This window comes from Nelumbo lutea, chromosome 7, assembly GCF_056320005.1.
Source record: "Nelumbo lutea isolate HS-2025 chromosome 7, American lotus-T2T, whole genome shotgun sequence".
In the NCBI taxonomy this organism is placed as follows: Eukaryota; Viridiplantae; Streptophyta; class Magnoliopsida; order Proteales; family Nelumbonaceae; genus Nelumbo; species Nelumbo lutea.
This window is the reverse complement of record NC_142690.1, coordinates 38,625,387-38,651,816: the sequence shown is the minus strand read 5'-3', so window position 1 is coordinate 38,651,816 and position 26,430 is coordinate 38,625,387. Positions and strand designations below refer to the sequence as shown.

General features: G+C 40.6%; 1 protein-coding gene across 1 annotated transcript in view; it reads right to left on the bottom strand.

Annotated features, from left to right (window-relative positions):
• The window catches only part of LOC148846144 (toprim domain-containing protein), a 94,380-nt gene that overhangs the window by 64,888 nt on the left and 3,062 nt on the right, over nucleotides 1-26,430 (bottom strand). The window contains exon 6 of the mRNA XM_088954390.1: nucleotides 11,490-11,627. Within this exon, the coding sequence (XP_088810516.1) occupies nucleotides 11,490-11,627 (138 nt within the window). The remainder of the gene's footprint in view (nucleotides 1-11,489; nucleotides 11,628-26,430) is intronic.

Genomic DNA, 26,430 nt, shown 5'->3' with positions numbered 1-26,430 from the left:
TAGATCCATTTGCAATTTTTTGTAGGTCCTGCCCCTGCCAAGCCGAGTTTAAGCCTAGAGAATATCTTTGTGACATGCACAATATTCTGATGAACTTTGAGATTCTAAGAATCACTTTTGAGTTTGAAAGTATAAAACTAGCTGGAAATAATTCTTTTGTTGGGCTCAAAACTCATTCTAAGAATTGATTCTTTGAAGATAGCAATTTTAGGCCCCGTTTGGCTTTGGCATTACTCCAAATAATCGATTTTGGTGATTCTCTAGGGGATTCAAAAATTGTTGTTAACTGACTAAAGAAAGGGGAAGGAGTAATATGGAGGCTAAGGAATGAGCTCAGGCGCTTCAAGCAGGCTTCTAAAGACATGGTAATTCAAATAAGATGAATTAGGAGATCATCTAACAGCATGGCTGATGGTTTAGCCAAGCAAGGAGTTCAAAGACAACCTATGTTCTGGACTATGTTGTAGTTAGTGGGATTTCCTTTGGGCTATCTTTGGGGCTGTGTTGTAATTTTTTTTTTTGATAAATGATTGAAATTTTATTCATGAAGATCAGACTAGTAACAACAACAATGTACCTCAGACTAGTAACAAAAAATTTACAAAGCTGCCAAGAATAAACGTTCCCTTGATACCCCTTGTTTAGCTAACCCATCTGCTATGGTGTTAGCTGTTCTACCCACCAACTGAAAATTAGCATTCATGTTCCTTGAGAACCATTTAGCTTTCCTCATAATATCCCTGTAGCACCAAATCACTGAATCTGGATTTTTTAACCAACCCACAACAACTTTGGAATCTCCTTTAATAATCAAATTTTGAACTCCTAACTGGTCCGCAACCTGAATGCCTTGTACTGCCACTAAAAGCTCAGCTCTAATAGAGTCTCCTATACCCACGGAGCCTGAGAATAAAGCTAAAATATTACTATCTTTATCTCTCAACATCCCACCAATCCCTGATGGACCCGGATTTCCTTGGCTGCTACCATTAAAATTCAGCTTTGTCCAGTCCTCTGAAGGAGGTACCCACACATCTGGTACCCTGTTCTTTCTGTTACTGCTACTAGCCACAGCCATCCGGTTCGTCCACATGTCATCAAAGGAATATAATTTAAAGGAATCTAATGATCTCAGCTAATGGATTGCCCTGGTCATAATGCAATCCTTTACATTCTGAACATTTCTCTCCTCTTGGAATATCCTCGCATTTCATTCTTCCCAAATTGTCCACAAAGCAGCAGCTCTAATGCTCCTCCACATTGTTTTACCAATTTTTTGTGGGCCACACAAAGAAGGATCAAAGATCTGATCTATGGCTGTGACCAAATTCCAGCTGCAACCAAACAAAGCATAGATCCAACCCCAAATAGCAACAGAAAAAGAACAGGTTAAAAGTTAGTGAGAGCAATCCTCACCATTAGCCCTGCAAAGTACACACCAATTAAGAGACAAACACATAAAAGGCCTTCTCTTCTACAACAAGTCCGAAGTGTTGACTTTCCTATAGGACACCTCCCAGCAGAACATAATAATTTTAGGAGGTACAGGTTTAGACCAAATCTCCTTAGCTGGAAAACCCACTTTTCTCGACGGAGAGCAAAGGGACTTAAAAAATGAAGCACATGTGAAGTAACCTTTTGGGTTTGGAGACCAAAGTCTAACATCAGAACTGGAAAGGTCCAGAAAAACAATTTCAAGTAGTGACAAAAGGTCTGAAACACAGGAGAGTTCATGATTCCTCAAACCCCTACGAAACCCAAAGTCCCAACTCAAAGAATATGGAGAATCAGATGTTGGCAGAAAGTGAGAGATTGTTTTACCCTTGTAGCCAGAAATGGAATAGAGAGAAGGGAAACTGTCCTTAAGGGCAGAATTGCCTACCCATATGTCTTCCCAAAACAAAACAGAAGTACTAGAATTGACATCATACCTGATACATTTGAGGAAAAAATGAAGAATACTCTGAATTGCTTTCCAAGGAGTTGCCAGAGTGGCTCGACGCGATACACCAGCATCACATCCATTTGCCGAACTGCTATGTATACTATCTATCACCTCATGCCAAAGTCTCCCCTGTTCTAAGGGCCATCTCCACAACCATTTTCCTAGGAGTGCTTTATTCTTCAAAACTAAATTCCCCAGTCCCAATCCACCTTCCTCTTTCCTCCTACACACTATTCCCCAATTTATTAAGTGATCCTTTTTTCCTCCCCTGGCTCCCAAAGAAAATTTCTCATTAATTTCTCTAATTTCTTGGCTTCCCTGACAGAAATCCTAAACATAGAGGAATAATAAATCAGCAGATTTGCTAAGGAAGCTCTCAGTAAAGTAAATCTACCCCTTGAAGAAATATAGTTCCTTTTCCACGAGGCTAACCTTTTCTGATACCGGGGCCCAAAAAGTGCTCTCCTTAGGGTTGGCTCCTAGAGGAAGACCTAGATACTATAAAGGCCAATAGGAAATGGAACAACCTAAAAACTCAGCCACCGACTCAAGAGTCCTCTCATCCAGATTCACTCCCACCACACAGCTCTTTTCCAAGTTTATTTTCAGATTTGATACTCTCTCGAAACGCTTTATCAAAGATTTGAGATTACTCACTGTTCTCCTATCACCCCCTTCACAAAAAATTATTAGGTCATCAGCAAACTGTAAATGGGTCACCCTAATCCCGTTCCTTCCTATCCTCCAACCTCTCACTACCCTTTCCCTGTCTGCCTTAGAGATCAAACTACTAAAAACATTTGCAACTAGGGTAAAAAGAAAAGGGGAAAGGGGGTCACCTTGCCTCAACCCTCTAAAAGCTGGGAAGAAATCCTTGACTACCCCATTAACAAAGACCGAAAAGTGACAAGAACTTATGCATCCCTTTATCCAATTACACCATCTAACTGCAAACCTACAATACCCTAGGACCTCTAATAAGAAGTTCCAATCCACAAGATCATACGCCTTTTCTAAATCCAGCTTACAAACAAAGCGTTGCTTTCCAGACTTTCTCATATCCTCCACACATTCATTCGTTATTAGAATCTGATCTGTTTTTTATCTCCCTTGCACGAAAGCTCCCTGGGCTTGAGTAATTATGGAGGGTAGCACTACTTTAATCCTCAAGGATAACACTTTAGCCAGTATTTTGTAAATGCTAGTCACCAAACTAATCGGCCTAAAATCTTAAGGATTTTTTGCTCCTTTCTTCTTAGGGATTAGAACTATGAAAGTGGCATTAACTCCAGGGCTTACTTTGCTATTAACTTCAAATTCCTTAAACACAACACAAAGGTCTTCTCTTACCACATTCCAATAGTCTTGATAGAAAGCCATGGTGAAGCCATCTGGTCCAGGGGCTTTGGATCTATCCATTGAAAACACTGCATTCCTAATTTCCTCTTCTTCAAAACTCCTCTCTAACCAGCTTGCTTGCTCTTCAGACAACCTAGGCCAATCTAGACCTTCGAACCTCAGTCTATTATTCAAAGGCTTCCCTGCAATTGATTTAAAATGATCCACCAACACTTTTGCTATCTCATCTTGATTTGTGACTTCCTCCCCATCAACTTCTAATTTGGCCACACAATTTTTTCTTTTCCTCCCATTAGCCAACGCATGGAAATATTCTGTATTGCCGTCCCTTCTTTGATCCATTTGTGTCTTGACTTTTGCCTCCATGAGATCTCTTCTCTAAGGAGAACTTCTTCCAATTCTTTTTTTAATCTACTTCTCAAAATCCTTTCTTGCTCATTCATAACTCCTTGGAATTCTTTGGAGTCCAGTTCATCAATCCTAGACATCAAAATACTCTTTTGATCCTCTACCCTTCCAAAATGCTCCCGATTCCACTCTTTAATCCTTGCTCTCAGTCTCTTCAACTTTTTGTGGAACCTTACACCTTTCCACTTAACCCCTCTAAAATCTTCATTTCACCACTCACCAACCTTTCGTTCAAAATCCAGATGAGTTAGCCACATGTTCTCAAACCTAAAGGGTCAAGGGCCAAAGACTAGAACATCTTGACCAAATAGTATAGGGCAGTGATCAGATATAACTCTAGGAAGGGTTTTAGACACCAAATTCCTCCAATGATCCTCCCACTCTACATTAAAAAGGAATCTATCAAGTTTGGAGCAAAGGGGGTTTTCTTGGAAATTTGACCAAGTAAAGTTAACTTGTAGAAAGGGTATTTCCTTTAGCCCACAGGCCACAGGTGTTAATTAATTCATTGAAATTTCTCATACTTGTAGTAATCGATCTTTGGGGGTTATTTGATTCATTACACCTGATTACATTGAAATCCCCCCCAAACACCATGGGCCATCCCACAAGCCTTGAATTCCATAAAACTCCTCCCACATTTCCTTCCTTCGCCTATAACTATTTGGCCCATAGACATTAGTTAACACCCAAATATATCCATCTTCCACATTTCTGAATTTTAAGGACACAGAGAATCTCCCTATAAGTTCTTTGACAGATTCTGCAACATCCTCTCTCCACAAGGTCGCTATCCCTCCCGAGGCTCCCCATGAGGGAGCTAAAGTCCAACACACTCCTCTTGATTTCCACACACTCCTGACCCATCTTCTGTCCAAATCAACCAACTTAGTTTCCTGTAACATGACTATATCAGGCTTCTCTCTCCTCAGCAGGTCTTTGATTGCCCTTCTCCTTCTTGCACTCCCTAACATTCTCAAATTTCAACTAATGATTTTCATAATAAGACTCCTTTCAAACGCCACTTACGAACCCAGTTCCATCTCACAAAGAACCCTTCCTTCTCTCTCCCCTTCCACAAAACTCGATATCACCTTCTATATCTGACAACAATCTCTCCACTTCTATTCTCTTTTTCTTCTTCCTTCTCACATTCCCCTCTAATTTTTTAGCCGACCCATTGCTTTTACTCACTTCCCATCTAATCCCTCCTCCTTTGCTTTTATACTCCTCCAATAACTCACAAATTTGCTCCCATATTTTTTTCTAACTCTTCCTCCCGCTTCTTAACCTCCAACTCTCCCTCTCTCCTCTCACCTTCACCAATGCTAAGCTCTCTATTTTCATCCTCACCTAAAGATTCCTCCCGGGATGGTGGTGTATTTGTTTAAACCACAGGAAGAACATCAGTAACAAAAACTGAAATGACAAGAGTACCTTCATTGTTAGGAGCCAAATGAAACTCTTTCAAGGGATCAGGACCAGCATCGGGAGGCAAGTCTGAATCTGTCTCCTGTGGTCTGATCTGCTTAGAAGAATTTTCATAGGAGATCAACAACTTGTCAACTTCCGCATCTTAGTTAGTCTTCCACTGCAGTCTGGCTATAGGCGATACATCACAGAGCAGTCCAGTAGAGTCTTTCCTTTCCACACCCATAACCTGTTCTTCCTGTGCTAAGAAGTTAATCTCCCTTGCCAGTGTAGAAAGAATCTGAGTCCCAACCATAGCTGTCTTCTGCCGTTCCATCAAACTCTCCAAGCCTCCCTCAAAACTCTGATAATCACCTCCCTCCTCCTCCAGGAACAATACTTCCGTTCCAAAGTGAAATTGTTTTTTGGGTTATGCTTGGGACTGTGTTGTAATTAGTGGGATTTTCCTTTGGAGTTTTTGTCTGCCCACAACTTCTTGTTGTACATGATTTTTTTTTAATTTAATGAATAATTTCTGTGTTCCTGATAAAAAAAAATGGTGTTTAGTCATCTCAACTCTCAAGAAACCCGATATTAGATGTGAACCAGTCCTCTAAATATAGCCAGAAGACTATTTCTTAAGATGTGAACCAGTCCTCCAAATCTGATATTAGTTTTCTGATTACAGCAATAAAAAAGGAAGAAATAAAGAGGGATACAGCAAAAGAGAAGAAGAAGAAGAAGAGAGATTGATGGTTCCCTATCTCCCCTCACTAATCATTTATTAATTTGACCTAATCAAGATTAATTACATGTCTGCCCTTAAGTGGGCGGCCAGCTCAACAATAACTTAAAGGAAATTAAAAATAAGTTAACAGGCCAATTAACACATAAAAGAAATAAAGAGAAAACTACTTAACAGAAAAAAAGCACTAGGGCCCATTCCGCCCAGTCTCTCTACATCTTAGGAGCGAAAAACTTTCACTTCTAAGAAAGAGGATTCTCGGATGAGTGTTATTGTTGTATGTCTTGGATTAAATAACAAACATGTGTCTCAACCTCTCACGTGAAAGGAGGGGTATTACCATAATCTCATTTGAATAAACCCTAACCCCAACCATTTTTGTTCCTGTTTTGTTCTCTTCCTAACGGCTCTCTATTTCAAGGGCTGTGATTCTCAGTTCCAAGGGTTGCAATTTATGGTCTTGTCTTTCTTCAATTGTCTCTCAACCGGTTAACCTTCAATGACAAGCAACCTCAGACAAAACGGTTACTCTTTTTCATAAATAATCACACTCAGAGTGGTTACTCTTCAACAAGAATGAACATAGACAACTCAGTTTATGATTCTTATGAGATCCTAGGCAACCAACCAATCTGCGTGCCTAGGTTTCACAGAAATTTCCACGATTGGGAGGCAGAAAGGTTGTTGCTTCTGATGGATCAACTATACAATGGTATGATCCAGCTTCTCTGTGGACATCATGTGAGAATCCTGTAATGGGTTGGAGAAGGCTTCTGAAGATTGAAGTCAAGAGATTGTGGCTTGAGCAGTCCAGATTCGGAAGTAATAATATTCTGAAGATTAGAGAGAATGGATTGGCGAAGGTGATGCCGGTTGGAAGTGAGGTAGTTGATTGGCCAGCTGCTGGTTACTATTTTAGGATGCCAGTCCCTCCAGTGGTGTGCTGGAGCTTGTGGAAGGAACGCAACAGCAGAATATTTGAAAACAGGGAAATCGGGTTGAATCCATTATAGAAAAAGCAGAGTATACCCTTGCACCCTGGACAATATGTTATGGAAATAAGCAAAATATACGTTTTAACACTTTTTGTTCATGTTGGAAGTGAGGTAGTTGATTGGTTTCAAAGTTTTGTGCAAGAGTCTTTTGAGTTCGAGAGGAGATTTGGCTGGGAAAAGTGTGAAGTATGAAGGCCATAGAGAATATCAAGCAGAAAGCAGGAAAATAAAAAAAGGTTCATAGCTCTAACAGAGTTCTTTGGGAAAGGGAAGAAGCAATTGGCATGTTTTCTTGAAGGGAATAGAGGAGAAGGCTGGAAAGAAGTGGTATTGGAGCTACAGGAATTCATGGCCCAAGGATTTGATGGGGAAAGTAATCCATTTCAAATTGTTTTCAGATGGTGGAGGGGGTGGTAGTGTTGAGTGGGCTGATTTATGTTGGGCCGATTTATGTTTAGTTTGTTTTCTTTTAAATTAAGAAGTTGTTGGGCCTTGGGCCCATTAGTCTTTTATTTTTAAAAGAATTGTAAGTACTTAGTTGAGTTTCCGCCCTACTAAGTACTCGGATTCAAGACCCCATTCAGCCTTTTTTTTCCTCAGAGGGAGATGTTTCATATTCCTCTAAGGGTGTTTGGATGTGTCTGCTTTGCACATATTCTTGGCCCTTACCGTTCGAAGCTTGATCCCAAGGCAAAGAAATGTGTTTTCCTTGGATATGCAGAGAATCAGAAAGGGTACCGCAGTTATGATCCAGTCTCTGGGAACCGGTATGTTACTATGGATGTTACCTTTTTCGAATCTACGTACTTCTTCTCAAAGGATCCTTCTCAGGGGGAGTGCTTTGGGGAAGTAAGTCAGCAGTCTATCCCTCTCCCAGTTCCAGTTCCTGTGTCTACTCCTATGCTTGACCACCACCCGATGTCACCCACCTTGCCACCTCCTTTGCGTTCCAATTCACAGCATTACTCACTGCAGAGACTCCATAAGGCGGTTGATTCCACTACAGCAAAACTCACACCACTTCCTGTCGATCCCTTGGAGACTCCAGATTCGGCTGATACGAATTCAGGTATTCCTCTTGATCCCACTATTTCAGTTCCCATTGATCCTACTGACACTGTTATAGATAACCTTGATCTCCCTATTGCTCTTAGAAAAGGGAAGAGAAAGTGCAATGCTCATTGTATCTCACAATACTTATCCTACAGTGGACTTTCTCCTTTCTACCGTGTTTTTCTCTCTTCTCTTTATTCAATGTTTATACATACCCAAGGGTGTTAGTGAGGCTCTCTCCAAACCTGAGTGGAAGACAGCTATGCAGGAAGAGATGGAGGCTTTGATTAAGAATCAGACATGGGAGATTGTGGACCTACCAGAAGGCAAAGAGACAATTGGATGCAGATGAGTTTACACAGTAAAGTATAAGGCAAATGAAAGTATAGAGAGGTACAAGGCAAGACTTGTTGCAAAAGGGTACACACTGACCTATGGCATTGATTATCTAGAGACATTTGCACTAGTTGCAAAGATGACCTCTGTTCGGATACTCCTTTCTCTTGCTGCCTCATACTCTTGGCCCTTGTTTCAACTGGATGTAAAGAATGCTTTCCTGAATGGGGATCTACAAGAAGAGGTGTATATGGATCTTCCTGCTGGTTTTTATGATAATGCTGAAAAGGGAAAGATATGCAAGCTGAAGAAGTCACTATATGGCTTGAAACAATTTCCCAGAGCATGGTTTGACAAATTCAGAAAGGCCCTGATTGTTTTTGGCTACACTCAAACTCAATCTGAACACACCTTGTTTGTGAAGCACAGGGGATCTTTGGTGTCAATCCTAATTGTTTATGTAGATGACATTGTTGTCACTGGAATGATCTGAGTGAGATTGATAGTCTGAAGAGGAACCTGCATAAGGAATTTGAGATTAAGGATCTTGGAGAACTAAGATACTTCTTAGGCATCGAAGTTGCAAGATCGAAACATGGAATTTTTATCTCTCAAAGGAATTATGTCTTGGACCTTCTCCAAGAGACAGGGAAGCTTGGAACAAAGGTAGCTAGCACCCCCATTGATCAGAACCATAGAATTAGTGCATCAGAAGGTGAACCAGTGAAGGACCTTGAAGATACCAAAGACTTGTGGGTCGGCTACTATACTTGTGTATGACAAGACCGGACATCTCCTATGTAGTAAGTGTAGTGAGTCAATACATGCATGCTCCACAAGATCAGCACTGGAAGGCAGTTGACAGAATCCTTGCATATTTGAAGGGACATCCAGGCAAAGGAATATTGTTTACTAATCATGGACAACTGAAGCTAGAGACCTATACAGATGCAAATTGGGCAGGATGCCTTGATGACAGAAGATCAACTTCAGGAGTGTGCACCCTAGTTGGGGGTAACCTAGTCTCATGGAAGAGTAAAAAACAAACAGTTGTGGCAAGATCAAGTGCAGAAGCGAAATATAGGGCCATGGCACATGGAGTTTCAGAACTTCTCTGGATCCGTTCTCTGTTAGAAGAAATCGGTGTACAGGTAGAAGAACCTATGATGCTATACTGCGATAACCAGGCAACAATCAATATTGCCCATAATCCAGTCCAGCATGACCGAACTAAGCACATTGAAGTAGATAGACATTTTATCAGAGAAAGGGTAACTTCTGGAGAAGTTTGTCTTCCATACATTTCTTCTGATCTACAGCTTGATGATGTTCTCACAAAAGGTGTTGCGAAGAATAAGCTGGAACATGATCTACGCAAGTTGGGAATGTGTGACATCTATTCCCAACTTGAGGGGGAGTGTTGAGTGGGCTGATTTATGTTGGGCCGATTTATGTTTAGTTTGCTTTCTTTTAAATTAAGAAGTTGTTGGGCTTTGGGCCCATTAGTCTTATTTTTAAAAGAATTGTAAGTACTTAGTTGAGTTGCCGCCATACTAGGGGCATCTTTGTAATATCCCATATTTAAGTTAATTATAAATAGAATGAGGGGCTGGCGGCTAGGGTTATGTATCACTATCCTAGTCGACCTTCTTCTCCTTTTCTTCCCTTTCCTCTGTCTATTGTTGAAACCCCCAACTTTCTCCCCTTCCTTTCAAAAGAAGCTTGGCCGAATCAGCACATAAGGCTTTCTACTGGTAGTAGAGGCTTTCGAGTGTATATAGGCCAAATACAGAGGGGGAAAGGGTGGAGTTGCGGGAGGATCTGGAAGGGTTAAGGAGGGAATGTTTAGGGCCCTGGTGCTTGGGGGGATGGTGGTGGGATTTTAATGTTGTAAGGAGGTTGGGGGAGCTAAAGGGGTCAAGGGAAGGAAGTGAAACTGTTACCCATGAGAAGGTTCTGTGACTTCATTCGAAGGAATGGCCTTATAGATCCTCCCGTTAAGTGGCTGTATATTCACATGGAGGAATGGGCAAAACCCACCAATTCTAAGAAGACTGGATAGGTTTCTCTATTATGATTGGGAGGAGCATGTAGGAGAAGTGATTAAAAAGGATTTACCTTTTCTTATGTCAGACCATAAACCAGTTTTGCTGAGACAGTATGTTACAATTGCTGGTCCAAGACCTTTCAAATTTGAAAACATGTGGCTGGATCACCCAGATTTTCAAGAATGGGCAAAGGAAAAATGGGAAGGATTTCAGGTTGAGGGGTTGGCAGAACCATTGCTCTGTTTCAGAAAACTTATGTGGTTGAATACTCAAAACCAACAGTGAAAATATGAAATATGAGCATTCATAAAAAAAAATGAAAAGTATGAGAGAAGTCATGTGGTTCATAATTTTGGATTATGAATTCTTGATTATTACAGAAAACCCACTATTCTATATTTGAGAAAAACTAAATGAATTCTTGATTATTACTGAAAAATATGAGAAATTTTATGTGGTTGAATACTTCTTATTGATGATTACTGAAAATATGAAAAATATGATAACACATATTCATAATTTTGTTCATTGTAGGTTCAATCTAGTTTGGATTGATCAATTACTGAAAAAATGAGAAAACATATTTATACCTTTGTTCTTTGATTTGATGGAAGAAAGGAGAAGAGAATGCTATTTTAACTAAATGTTCAGAAGAAATCTAATACAATCAAGTAAAGTCAATTTATTAATGGGAATGGTATCTTAACCTGTACTAAGGGAATTCTATCTTCACTAAATGTCAATTTATTTAGGGAGTGGTTTTCTATATTTCTCATTTAGAGAATTGATCTGAAGAAACAGGGTAATCAAACATTATTCTGATTCTGAGAAACAGGAATCAGACGAATGTACCAACTGCCTGTGCAAAATCTTTGAATGAGAATTTTCAGAATCCATTCTTTCTTGGATAGATTCTGAATATGAGAATTTCCAGAATTGATGCCCCAAACAGGGCCTTAGCTTCAGAAAAGAATCATTTTGGGTCAAAATGCATTCTTTAAATAGTGATTCTTTGGAGACTATTTAAAAGAAAGGAATTCATCAGATGATTCAATACAGCTATACACCAAAGCATGTAAACTTTTAAGCAAAGAAATTGAATAGGCAGAACCTATCTTGCCCCCCCCCAAAAGTTTTCCATGTGAGCTCAAGGACAATTTGAAAGATTTGTATTGATAGTTCATCCTGACCTTTGTGTTTCCATGTGAGCTCAAGGACAATTTTTTTCCATCAATAGCTCCATAAACCTGCTTTCCAGATTTTTGCATGACAGCATTCCTCCTTAGTGTTTCCCCTGATATCATTCGTTCAGCAAAGTATGCAAGTAGCTGAAACAAAAGACATAAATAGACAGCCCAAAGATCCTAGATGAGAATACTTGATGCCAAATGGGAATTTCATAATCAATTTTAAAAGAACCGAAAACAAATAAAATTTGCTAAACTGAGATGCTATTAAGAATATTTGCCCATGATATTGCAAAGCAAAGTTAGACATAAGTTGTTAATCAAAGCAATATAATATACTTATCATTTTTCATTTTTTGGAAATGAAATTGGTATTAACAAGTTAATAATTTCATTTTTTGGAAATGAAATTCTAAGTATCCATGGGCAAGCAGCGGACGGCTGGGATGTGGGAGTCTCATCTAGGGCTACAAGAGCTTCCCCTTGGAAGTCCATCCATGCTATTTTACCCTCATTCCTTCCACTCATCAGGTATGACGTTTGTTCTGGTAATTCTGTGAAATTTTGGGAAAATATTTGGGTAGGAAACTCACCTCTGAAAGAGCAATTTCCAGCTTTGTTCTCTCCCTCGAGTTTTAAAAATGAGCCCGTTTCCACCTTTCTATCCCCTACTTTGTCTGCTCCTGATTGGAACTTGGGTTTTAGAAAGGCTCTTAGAGATTTCGAGTTGAACATCATTTCTGATTTGCTTAAGATCCTAGATGAGGTGGTTATTGATCCCTCTAGAAGGGATAGTAGGATTTTGGTTCCTTTCCCCTCAGGTGTCTTTACTTGCCCTTCCTTTTTCAAAGAGTTAACCCAATCCCAACAAGCTTTCGAACACCCTTTCCCACTCTTGGAAATTTGGGATAGACCAATTCCTCCTAGAGTGGGTGCTTTCTGCTGGGAAGCATTCTTGACAAAGTTTAACACTTGCAACTTACTTCAAAGGAAAAGGCCAGAATTGGTGTTTGTCCCCGCACAGGTGCATCCCATGTAAGGAGAATGGTGAGAGCTGCTATAACTTAATGGTTTCCTGTCCTTTTGTATCAGAAATCTGGTGCTAGTTTTTTTCTCTCTGTGGTTGCAAGTGGTCCTCTCCTCCAAGTGTGCAGAGCTTGTTTAACATTACATTAGTGAGAGGGTTAAAAAAGAGAGGTAAATTTCTGTGGAGATGTGTAAGAGCAGCAATATGTTGGACAGTGTGGGAGGAAAGAAATCAAAGAATCTTCCTTAAAAAGAAAGAAATAAGGAAGCTATCATTGAAGTAATTTCCATTAGGGTGGCTCATTGGGTTAAGACCTTGAAGCTTTTTGAAGATTACACAGCAGGACATATCATTAAGAACTGGAAAGAAGTGGCTTGGTTAGCTCCCTTGAAAGCTACCCCTTCTCCAGTTTGGGCTCCTCCACCCTTGGATTACACTAAGTTGAACTTTGATGGAAGCAGCAAAGGAAACCCAGGTCCTTCAGGTATAAGTTGAGCTTTCAGGGATGGAGAAGGTCAAATTATTGCAATGTACTCGGGGCCTATTGGATGGAGGGATTCTGTGAGGGCTGAAATACCGGCAGTATTGGAAGGGATTAAAAGAGCACGGCAGCTAAATATCAGAAAACTGGTGGTGGAAGGTGACTCGAGCCTGGTTATTAGGTGGCTGCAGAAGAAAGACTTCAGTTTGTGGAAATACTTAAATGAGAAAAAGAAAATTAAACATTTGAATCAAAACATGGAAGTTCAGTTTCAGTGGAGTAAAAGGTGTACCAATTCCCTAGCAGATTCTTTGGCTAAGCAAGGGGTGGGAAGAGCTATTCTTTTCTGGGCAGCTTTGTAATATGAAGTAAACTTTTAGGGAGGGTTAAGAGATTTTACCCCTCCCTCCCGTTGTATCCTCCTTTTTAATCTCTTTATTAATAAAAGCTTCTGTTATCCAAAAGAAAATGTGACACGTGCAGACATGTTACCAAACTCAAACCACCACTGATAAATTGATTTTTTTATCAGTAACAGTGTTAAATTATAAGTGCTAGTCATAGGGGTATTTTAGTCTTGTTGCATTTTTTATTTCTTTGTTATTTAGTTGCTTTTCTATTCAGGGGTAATAATGTAACCTTAGGTCTTTTTTATTTTAAAGGAATGTGGAGCAACAGTTTGAGATGAGTCCTGTTCAATCTCAGCTTGCAGGAGACCTCGTTTTTTTTATTGGAAACGGTAACTTTCACTAAAGATATCAATTAAACATCATACACTGTCAACCACTCAACATATGAGTGTTGACCCCAATCAACTTCAAGAATTACAAAACAGCCCAAAAGAAATTTTCCCAGAAGGTCCCCCCCACCCTACTTTGCCAAACTATCTGCCGGAGTTCGCTGACCTCCTTACCCATTTGAATATTACCCTATCATCCCTTGCCAAGCAAATCATTTCCCTTATTTGTTGTCTAAAAGTCCATACGCCCAACCTTTTTGTCTGCAGCCACCCTATTAACAGTTTAGTATCCCCTTCCGCTTCAAAGTTCTGAAATCCCCAATGCTTGGCAAATCTAAGGCCTTGTAGGAGAGCCAAAATTTCAGCTCTCAGAGAGTCTCCCACCCCTATGGGACCAGAAAATAGTGCCACCATTCTGCCCTCCCCATCCCTAAAAACTCCCCCAGCTCCAGAGGGTCCTCGATTACCCAAGGAGCTTCCATCAAAGCTTAATTTTACCCTATGTTGTGCTGCAGGTGTCCAATAAGGCTGAAATACAAACTCTGGTTGAGCACTTTGACACTACTAACCACCCCCTTAGAATATCATCCACTGAAAAGTCCTTAAATAGTCACTAACTTTCAACCAGTGTATAACTTTGATGGCCACACAGTCAATGACTTGTTCTATTGATTTTTGTACCCCTTGGAAAATTCTATTATTTCTTTCCTCCCATAAAGACCAAAGAATGGCCGTTCTTGTTGCCCTCCACATCACTTTACCCCTTTTCTTTGGTAGTAGGAAGAAGCTCGGGTTAAAGAAGCTTGCCAAATCCAGGGGAGGGATCCACCTATTGCCAAATAAGGAAGAAAACCAATTCCACACAAAAGAAGTGAAGGGACAAGAAAGGAAAAGGTGTGTAATTGTATCATCGTTTCCCAAGCAAAGGCAACAAGCATGAGAGAGGCAGTGATTCAGCCTCCTTTTTTGTAAATTGTTCAAAATATTGGTTTTTTGGAGCACCACCTCCCAGCAAAAGGCTCTTATTTTTGGGGGTACAGGATTACCCCAAACTTCCTTTGTAGGAAAAGATGGGTTCGAGGAATGAAGGAGAGCAGAGAAGAAAGAAGCACAAGTGAAGGAGCCAAAAGGGGACACCGACCAAATTCGACTATCCTGACAAGAAGGATCCAAGAAAACAGTACCAAGAAGGGAGATAAGATCATCTACTATGCCCATTTCAGATTCCCTTAACCCTAGGTCCCAGGAGTTTTCATTATCATGCACGAAAGAGATCACTCTCCCTTTGTTGAGGGACAAGGAGTTTTCATTAACTTGCAGGAGCCCCTGTTCTTCAACTTCTACTCTTCTACTTCAACCAGAACTGAATCGGCACTCCTACTAGCACTTTTAGCTCCCTATTATTTTGCTATTGTTCTGTAACATACTATCAGGGCAAGGTTGATCAACTTGGACTGGTAAGGACACCAGAGCAGAGGTCAACTTGTCTTTTTCTCTCACCATAGTTTGAAGAAGGGGAAAGCGACCAAAAAGGACTTATTGGCCACTAGAGAAGGAGGCCTTCATGCCTCAGGTTGCAGTGTTTATGGTGGTTTCAGTGATTTTCTAGTTTTCCCTCTAATTGGCAGTTCAAAGAGGGTGTGATGGTGAACCGTATAGGTTAGTATGATGTTTACTTGTTATTTCTACTGAAAGGTGGGTGGAGGTAGTGTGGAAGTGTGTTTTTTTATCTGCTATTTATGTTGTTGGGATTTTCTAGCTGTTAGAAGGTGTTGTTGTGCTTTTTGACAGTCTGCACCAATACTGTTAGTACTCTTGGACTAATACGTTATCAATTTTTGGTGGTTTTTTGGTCCAAAAGTGAGTTTTTTTTTTAATTTTTCATTGACAAATAGCACATCATCTTTGTTATTAAGGTTATGGCAACCTCTAGTGGTGAGAATAAGTCAAGTAAAGTGATTCACCCAATTCCATGGCAGTATAGATGACATCAGTTAAACTCAATGGTACAAATTATATACCATGAGCAAAATAAGCTGAGGTAAATTGAAGAAATATCAAAGAGAATAAGCCAGATTCAAGAGTTCTTGGGTATAATGATTGGATATAGGGGAATGTCCAGATTATGACATGCCTGTGGAATAGTATGGAACCACAAATTAGCATGAATTTGATGTTCTAACACTGCTAAAGAGTTCTAGGAGCATGCTAAATAATTATATTCTGGCCAAGATAATGTGACTAGGATTTATTAGTTGTATCAACTCCTTTTCAATTACAGCAAGGTGACAGGAGTGTAGATGACTATTATGCTAGTTTGAAGAGTTTATGTAATGAGCTGAACTCATATCAGCCATTGTCAACTGATCTCAAAGTACAACAACAACAAAAAGATCAGCTAGACGTGGCCAGATTCCTTTCCGGACTGAGGTCAGAATTTGAACTACATGCACAGATTTTGGGCAGAAGTAACATACCCACACTATCAGAGGTCTTTTCCAGAGTCAGGAGAGTTAACAGCCCACAATCAGATAATTCACCTATTTTAGAGAAGTCTGCACTAGATGCAACCAGGGGTGGTAGAGGTGGAATTCATGGTAGGGGTAGTAACAGCAAAAGTGGTGATCGTCGAGTGAGAGGAGGTCAAAGTGGTAGTGTAGTGTGGGAGTATACTTTTTGTGGACAAGGACAGTTAATTTCTGCTATGATCTACATGGTTCTCCGTCTACTTGGGCCAATCATTCTGTAGTTGGAGAAGATGGTGGTGCTACAAGTGATGATCTACATGGTTCTCCACTGCCTCAGGTATTGAAAAGGAGAAGGACATGGTCTCTAATCTCTATCACTAGGAAAGAGTATGAAAAGCTTCTCTTGTCTTCTTCTTCCACTGCTAATACTGCAACTTTAGCAAAATCAGTTACAGCTTATCTTGTTTCTTCTTCTAAGTCCCGGATTATTGATTCTAGGGCCTCAGATCACATGACTAGGTCTCTAGAACTTTTTGCATCCTTATCCCCTCCCCCAACCTCCCAATCCGTCACCCTAGTTGATGCCTACATCTACTATTTCTGGTATTGGGAATGTAGCCTTAACTTCAGATTTGACCTTGCCCTCCATGTTATACGTTCCTAAATTTCCTTTTTAGTCTTGAAGGGGAAATCCATCATATAGATAGCCGAACCATGCTAGATGGCTGGGCAAAATTTCAAAAATTTTCTTTTACCCTTCTGGGAACCGTATTCCCAGTTTCAGAAAATTTGCATTTTTCAAAGATCGTTCTGAAGGAACGAGAGATCCGTCATATGGATGGCCGAACCCTGCAAGAAGGTTGGGCGAACCCTACATCAGTGTCAGCATTGGCAGGATAAATCTCCCCAAATCTATCCAACGGCTGTGAAGATTCTAAACTAACACGAGTCTCCTAAGTGTCCAGTTTAAGGGTATTACACATAAGCACACCACAATGACATGAATAAATTATGTACTTTATTCATTTACAATAAATGTCAAAAGGCACATCAATCTGATTGGAGCTAAAGGCATAACTATCTAACAGCTCCGACTTGCACTTAGGTCCAATCGGGTATAAGCCGGAGTCCCATACTTTCCACGTGTTTCTCAAACACTTTCTATGCCAGTGGCTTAGTTAATGGGTCTGCTACATTTTCCACTAATGCTACCTTCTGAATCAGGGTGTCCCCTCTTCCAACTATCTCCCACAGTACATGGTACTTCCTCTCAATGTGCTTCGACTTCGAGTCGTCTCATAGCTCCTTAGCCTGAGCAATGGCTCCAATGTTGTCACACAACAATGGAATGGGTGATGTGTTGGATGAACTTCCTAAATGAACTTCTTCATCTAAACGGCTTCCTTGGCAACTTCACTTGCGGCAATGTATTCGGCCTCGGTTGTGGAATCTGCGGTGGACCCCTGTTTGCTGCTTTTCTAGCTAACAACACACAATCCTATCGTGACGATATAACCAGATGTAGACTTTCTATCATCTGGATCTGACTGAAAATCGGCATCAGTAAATCCCTGGATCTGTAGTGAACTACCATCGAATACCAAACAAAACTCTTTTGTCCTTCGAAGGTATTTTAGTATGTTTTTCACAACGGTCCAATGCTCCTGCCCTACGTTAGATTGGTATCTACTTACCACACTCACTGCCTAAGAAATGTCAAGACAAGTGCACAACATGGCATACATGATGCTCCTTACGGCTGAGGCATAGGGAACTTCTTTCATGCCTTCAATCTCCTCGGGAGTCTTGGGAGACATACCCTTGGAGAGAGTGACTCCATGCCTAAAAGGAACATTTCCTTTCTTGGAGCTCTCCATGTTGTATCTTTTGACTACTTTGTCAATGTAAGTAGACTGGGATAATCCTATTATCCTCTTCGATCTATCTCTATAGAGTCGAAGACCCAATATATAGGAGGCTTCTCTAAGATCTTTCATGGAGAATTGTTGTGAAAGCCACACTTTCACCGTAGTTAAAATTCCTACATCATTCCCAATGAATAGAATGCCATCTACATACAAAACCAAGAACATAACCTTATCCCCACTGGTCTTCCTGTAAGCACAGGGCTCATCTGGATTTTGCTCAAAGTCAAACTGTTTGACGATAGAGTCAAACCGGATGTTCTAACTCCTACAAGCATGCTTAAGTCCATATATGGATCAGTTGAGTTTACATACCATGTGTTCCTGACCTGCAACTATGAAACCATGTGGTTGCTGCATATAGATATCTTTAGTAAGATCTCCATTCAGGAACGCAGTTTTGACATCCATTTGCCAAATCTCGTAGCCATGATATACTGCTACAGTTAGCAGGATCCTAAAGGATTTAAGCATGGCCACAGGCGAGAAGGTTTCCCCATAATCGATTCCCTCTTTCTGAGTGTACCCTTTCACCACTAGACAAGCCTTGTAGATCTCAACTTTACCATCGGGGCCATTCTTCCTCTTATAGATCCATTTGCAACCAATTGCCTTTACCCCAGGGGGCGAATCTACTAGAGTCCAAACTCCATTGGTCTTCATTGAGTCCATCTCAACTCTCATGGCATTTACCCACTTCAAGGAATCTATGTCCAAAATAGCTTCCATATAAGTCACGAGACCTCACTGGTCGTAGCTTCCACCAAGTAACTTTCTTGGTCATAGCCAAAACGAACTGGAGGCCTGGAAAACCGGGTAGATCTCCTAATTTGGTTATTTTCTGGAGCTGGTGGGACATCTCCTACTATCCCTGGGCTCTCCTCATCAAAAACAACTTCCTAATGATGATTATCCAGGATGTAATCTTCTTTTAAGAAGTGGGAATTTTGACTGCAAAACACTTTTTGCTCTTTTGGACAGAGCCCTTAGGGTAGCTTATAAATAGGCAACGACTGGTTTTGGATTCCAATGTGTCAGCACTCGTTCTTTTAACATGTGTCGGACAACCCCAAATCTTCAAGTGTCTTACACTTGGTTTCTTACCGGTCCAAAGATCATAGGGAGTCTTCGAAACGAATTTGGTTGGAACCCGGTTCAGCACGTATATTGTAGTCTCTAATGCATAACACCAAAAGGATGTGGGTAACTCTGAGCGTACGAGAAGTGATCGGACCATATCCAATTAAGTTTGGTTCTTCCTTTCTGACACACCGTTTAATTGTGGTGTAGCAGGAGGAGCTAGCTGTGATACTATCCCGTTGTCCTTTAAGTAGTCCCTGAATTCGTCAGAGAGATATTCGCTGCCTCGATCTGATCGAAGGGTCCTAATTTCTCTCCCTAAGTGTTTCTCGACTTCCTGTCTGAATTCTTTGAACTTTTCAAAAGATTCAGACTTGTGTCTCATTAGGTACACGTAACCATACTATGAGTAATCATCGTAAAATTTATGAAATAAACATGTTGGTTACGTGTCCAAACATTTAGGAGACCACATACATCTGTATGTATAAGGTCAAGTGTGCCTGTAGATCTTTCAGGCTTACCGGTAAATGGTCGTTTCGTCATTACCCTAAAAGCAAGGTTCACAGGTTGGAAGATCTTCTATAGTTAGAAAATCCAAAGAACCAACATTTACCAACCTTGTGATACGATCTATATTAATGTGGCCATGTCGGTAATGCCACAGGCACGTGGGATTAACTGTATCGTAAATCCTCTTCTTGGGGATTATTTCCGACGTAGTTTCGGTAAGGTTTGTTTCCAGAGAAGGATGGAAAACATAGAGACCGTTCTCAAGTTCTCCATATGCGAGGAATTTGTTGTTCCGTTTAATAGTAATCACATTACTGAATAGGATAGAATAACCATCCACGCACAATTTTGAGACAAAAATCAAATTTCTTCTTAAATTGGGTACAAAAAGACAATCTTTAAGTACAATAGTTCCTTCTCTGAAAACTAATTCTACAATTCCTATGGTTGTAGTTGCAACTGTTGCAAAAGTCCCCAAGTAGAGCGTCACTTCTCCGTCACTCAGTCTTCTGCTTATATTGAACCCCGGCAGTGAGTTACACGCATGAGTTGAAGCCCCGGAGTCAAGAAACCAGGAAGAAGAAGTGACCAACAAAATGGTCTCTATGATAAAAGATTCAAAATTACCTTTCTTCTTAGTCTCCAAAAATTGAGGACAATTCCTCTTCCAGTGGCCGCCAGTCTACTTGCAGAAGTAACAGGCATCTGATGCCTTATCCTTCTTTTGCTTTTTAGCTTTGCTACTTTTCTTCTAAGCCTTCCTTTTAGCCTTCCGCTTTCTCTTGCCTAATTTTCCACCTTCAACAAGCATGGCTATTGACTTATCTTTCTTAATCAGTTCTTCAGCCATCTGCAACATATTGTTGAGTTCCTGAAAGCTAACGTTTAGCTTATTCATGTTATAGTTCATGATAAATGATTGAAGGAGGGAAGCAAGGAATTGAAGACAGCAACAATTTTGGTGTCATAGTCTGGCCCTGACCCGAGAGCCTCCAATTCATTGATATAACCCATCATCTTTTGGCAATGGTCATGAACCTGTTGGTTCTCGGTCATCTGTGCGGTCATAAACAATTTTAAGACTTTTTGTTGAGTAGAACGGTTCTGCTCTTCATACATAGTCTTTAGACTATCCAATATGTCCTTGGACACTTCGATCTTATCAAATTATCACTATATCGGATTATCTAAAGAGACTATAATATAACATCGGGCAAGAGAGTTTTTATCTTCTCATTCTTGATACTCTCTTCGTCGGGCCTCAGAAGCCCTATCACCTAGACAATCCAGGGCAGGGTTTGATATGCTCCAAATAACTCTGCTTTCAGCTCTTCCTCTTTGTTCTTGCCACCCCAAAAACCGTAGTTCGACCTCCAGTTCTTGAATTGATAGAGATCAGTTCTGCTATCTAATTTTTGCAAGAAAACATCAGATCCAATTCGTGCTCACCACCCTTGCTTGATCCAAGCTGTTGGATTGCAGTTCTTGCTGAAGGACTATGTTGCTAAATCGGCTTCAGTGGAAGTTGGTTTTTGTACCCTTTTTGGGCATGAACTACCAATTTGGGAGCTACACTTGTGGATTCTGTATGAGGTATACTTCTTGAAGGGATGAGAAATCCATCGTATGGAGGCCCAAAGATCGCGGAATAAGGGGGGCAAATTTCAAAAAAAAATTCTCTCCCTTCAACTAGAAATCACATTCCCTATTTAGAAAGTCATATTTTCAAGGATCATTCTTGAACCATAAACTGAACCAGATCTAAACCAAAAGAGTAGGAGAGGATTATACCTGATACGGAGAAATAGTATCCCCCAACGAAGGTGTTCACGCCCAAGGAAGGATCCAAAGACTGCTCCCACTGAAGATGGCGCAGTGCAGGACGGAGAAGAATCAACAGTGTTCTTCTCCAAGAACTCTGTTCTTCGCAAGAAACAACAGGATGGCACGTGAGCACAGCTTCCTATCAATTCTTCCTCCAAGAACTGATGTCAAGATCGAATCTTGACTTCTCCCACAACTGGAGATCGAACTGGCAAACAAGGGTGGCAAGAACAGGAAGGTGGCAAGAAAAAATTCTGCAATGATGTTTAATTCTTCCTTCTGTGATTTCAGCACTAAAGAGGATCTGGAATATCTGTGTCTAAAGGTTGCCGCCCCCTCCTTCTTTTGTTAACCTAAAAGATCAGCTCCTAATCCAATTAGGAACTGCTTATCCAAATCATATTTGGGTCAGCCCTCTCTTTAGGTGATAAAGATAAACCCTTATCTTATCTGCAGATTAGGTTAGCTTTCTCCTAAACTCATTAGAAGGTTTCTAGATCTAAATCACATTCAGATCTGGACTCTCTGAATTGATAGGAGGTTTCTAATACATCTCAGAATTCGCCCCATAATTAACTAATTAAATAACCCAGTTCGAAATGGGTTCGGCCCAGCCTTTGTTACAAGGCCTAGCCGAATACACTGTTATGGACAGTGCACCCCCTGAAACCCATCAAATGGGCTCTATGGGCCCAACACTTACCCTAAGTGGTCCTTGGGCCAAGCCACCTTGTAACACCCAGGGACTGTGGGCAAATGCAAGATTAACCCATCAGGTATCCTCAATGGTCTTACACTTAACCTCTCAGCCCATAATGATCACACACTGCCCGACAAGAGAGGACCTCTCCCTCGACTGCAAAGAACAGTGTTGCACTCTCTACTTATATGGATCACGAGAATTAAAACCTTCTTGCAAACATTTTAGAAACCATATTACATATACTTTTATCTCATATAAAATATATTTTGCAAAACAAATCTCAACGATTGAAATCGGATGCCGGCAGTTTTGGTTTCTATCAGTGAGAGTGCACCCCCGATCATTACCTTTGTCCGACAAAGAGGCTGATCCTGTCACTACGATCACCCACTCAGATGAATTCTCAAACTGTCCCAACATACCCAGGTTTTGACCCCCGCTAAGGATCTCACTGATTGGTACATCAAAGACAATCCAATCCGACACCCAGTGCAGTATCATAATCAAGTCTAGGGGTCGGGTGTAACTTTCTAGTTTTGCCCATCAATCTCCAAGGTCGAGGGCAATATTTGAAATTTGGTCAAGTTCATAGATTCAATTTATCCTACATTGTATGTGTCTAGGGTCTCACCCTGGCAGCTAAGACAGGCCACCCCAACCGACTTGGTGGCACAACAGTGTCAGCCTTATCAGGATAGGTCTCCCCAGACTGACCCACTGGCTGTGAACATTCTAAACTAACACAAGTCTCATTAAGTGTCCAATTTAAGGGTATTGCACAGAAACATACCAAGGGAACATGAGTCAAATATGCACTTTTATTCATTTACAATAAACTCATAAAGTACATCATTCTGATTGAAGTTAAGGGCATACAAAATTCCATTATTGCCCTGGACCTTGGATATAGATGGGCAAAACTGAAATGTTACACCTGACCCCTAAACTCGATTATGATACTACACTAGGTGTTAGATTAGGCTGTCTTTGATATACCAATCAATGAGATCCTTAGAGGGGGTCAAAGCCTGGGTATGTTGGGACAATCCGAGAATTCATCTAAATGGATTATCATAGTGACAGAATCAACCCCCTTTGTCGGACAAAGTGAGTGGTTGGGGATGCACTCTCTCTGATGGAAAACTAAACTGCCGATAGTGATTTCAACCGTTGAAACTTGTTTTTGCAAAATATATTTATATAAAAATATACATATATATTATGGTTTCAAAATGTTTGCAAATGGTTTTAATTCCCAGGATCCATGTGAGTAGAGAGTGCAATATTGTACCTTGCAGCCGAGGGAGAGGTCCTCTCTTGTCGGGCAGTGTTTGATCATTATAGGCTGAGAGGTTAAGTGTAAGGCCATTGAGGATAACACCTGATGGGCTAATCTTGTATCTATCCACAGTCCTTGGGTTTTCATAAGGTGATTGGACTCAATGACCATTTAGTGTAAATGTTGGGCCCATTAAGAGCCCATGGTAATGGACTCAGGGGTTCACTGTCTCCTACAGTGAATTCGGCCAGGCCTTGTAACAAAGGTTGGGCTAAACCCATGTGGCTGATGTGTAGATCAATGTTTGGGTCCCACGCCATACAAGGATAGCCAATTGGGCAATAAGTTAAGAGGTTAAGTGAGGTCATAGACTTAATGGGCCTAATGACCATTCGAACTGGCTTAATAAGATTAATTAAATAGGGGGCAGTTCTGGGATTTGAATCAGTAAATAGGATAAGGGATTATCCTTATCGACTTAAAGAGTCCAGATCCAAATAAAGTTTTGGATTAGGAAACTTCTAATTTGATTGGGAAGGCTGAACTTTATCTACAGATAAGATAAGGGATTATCCTTATCTCTTAAAGAGAGTCTACATCAAAATATAAGATTTGGATTAGGAAACTCCTAATAGGATTAGGAGATCCTTTCTTAAACTAGGGCGTAATTATTCGTTCTCTCCTGAAAATATAAGTGCATGTGATAGGGAGATTCATATGATGAATTCTCTAAAGGCCTTCCATCATTAGTATGAAGGTTGACTGTATTGGTGGGTGGGGATGCACCATAAAATTGGGCTATCCATCTGCTAATGCAGTTGGCTGGATTGCTTCATGAGATGATATGGGCGTCATAAACCAATGTGGGAGGGGCCTATCCTAAAATGAAACTCTCTCACGGTACCTTGGCATTCACGAACATGATGGGTGAGCACTTACTGGACAAGAAGGTTTAACCTAAAATGGCTATAAACCTTGTTTGACAGAGGCCAAAGGGAAAGCTCATAAGATGAGTGGATGAGATCCTTCACAGAAGGTTGTGGGGTTATGCAACCGAAACAATTGGCTCCATGCACCCTATGTGATTTCCTACATGTCTAGAGACACAATTGTCTCCATCACTGAGATTGGAGGGAATCTCAAAGATGCCCAAAATGGAAATGGAACATAAATTAAAAGTTATATCTATATGATGACATGTATCAATTAGGTTATGGATTTACAAATCTGCCTTGCCTTTATCAGAAATGGCAAACGGAAACTTCACCAAACTGTTGGATGACAACAAACTCAAGGGCCCTAATAACTCTGCTTTCAGCTCCTAATCGAATTAGGAGGCTCCTAATCCAAATCTTTATTTGGATTTGGACTCTTTAAGTGGATAAGGCTTATCCTCTTATCCCAGTGGCTAATCCAAACCCATATTTGCCCAAGTCACATAACTGCTTAAGCTGTCATGTGACTACTTGATTAATCTTATTAATCATGGGCTTTAGGCCCATTAAGCAAGTGGCTCACGACCCTAACTAATTGTTGGCCTATTTGGCTCTCTTTGTATGGCGTAGGACCCCAACAATGACCTCACATGAGTCCAACCCAGCTTCTGTGAAAAAGTTTAGCCGAATTCACTGTCAAGCACAGTGAACCCCCCAAGTCCATCAACATGGGCTCTTAATGGACCCAACATTTGCACTAAACAGTCCTTGAGTCTAGCCATCCTATGAAAGCCCAAGGACAATAGACTTAAGTGAAATATAGCCCATCAGGTAAAACAGCCATAAATGGTCTCTTACACTTAACCTCTCAACCCTTAATGATTAAACCCTGCCCGACAGGGAAGGACCTCTCCCCTGGATACAATGTACAGTATTGCACTCTTTGCTCGGATGGATCCCAGGAATTAAAACAGTTTGCAAACTTTTTCTTAATACATATATATATTATCATATAAATATATTTTGCAAAACAAATCTCAAACAAGTTTGAAATCGACTGCCGACAGTTTTGGTTTCCATCAGAGAGAGTGCAGTCTCGATCATTCACTTCGTCCAACAAAGGGGTCGATCGCCCACTCAAGTGAATTTTTAGATTGCCCCAACATACCCAGGTTTTGACCCTAAAGGATCTCACTGATTGGCACATCAAAGACAACCCAATCTAACTTTTGTGCATTACCATAATCGAATCTAGGGGTTAGGTGTAAATTTACAGTTTTGCCCACCAGTCTCCATGGTCCAAGGCATAACTAGAAATTGATATGGGTTCAGGGTTTTTAACAAACACACACTGTGTGCGCTTTGAGTCTAACCCTAGCAGCTGAGACAGGTTGTGCCAACCTTCTTAGCAACACATTAGTGTTAGCCTTGGCAGGATAAACTTCCCCAAGCCTATCCAAATTCCAATGGCTAAGAACATTTTAAACTAACACAAGTCTCATAAGTGTCTAGTTTAAGGGTAATTACATAGAAACACACTATATATAACATGAATCAATTATGTACTTTTATTCAGTTGCAATAAATGGATTTGTACATCAATCTAATTGGAGATAAGGGCATACACTATCTAACAAGTCTAATGTCAGTTAGTAAATTAACAAAAAACCTTGAACTGTTCCATCTCATTCTTCCCTTCTTATTGTGTTCTCCAGGATCTCGAGACGGGGAAAATGACTAGTGGCAGGTATGATGTTGGAGGATTTTACAATCTGGTGGTAGTTCACAACAAGCCCTCTATTCCTCTACCACATTGTTACAGTTAGAAGAAGTGATCTATTACAAGTGCACTATCTAGAGGATTGTATATTTGGTCACATGCATAAAAGACTACCAATAGCTCCAACTAGAAAAAGTGATCTGTTACAAGTGGAAAGGGCTAGAAGAGCCAGGGGTAGACCAAAAAGGAC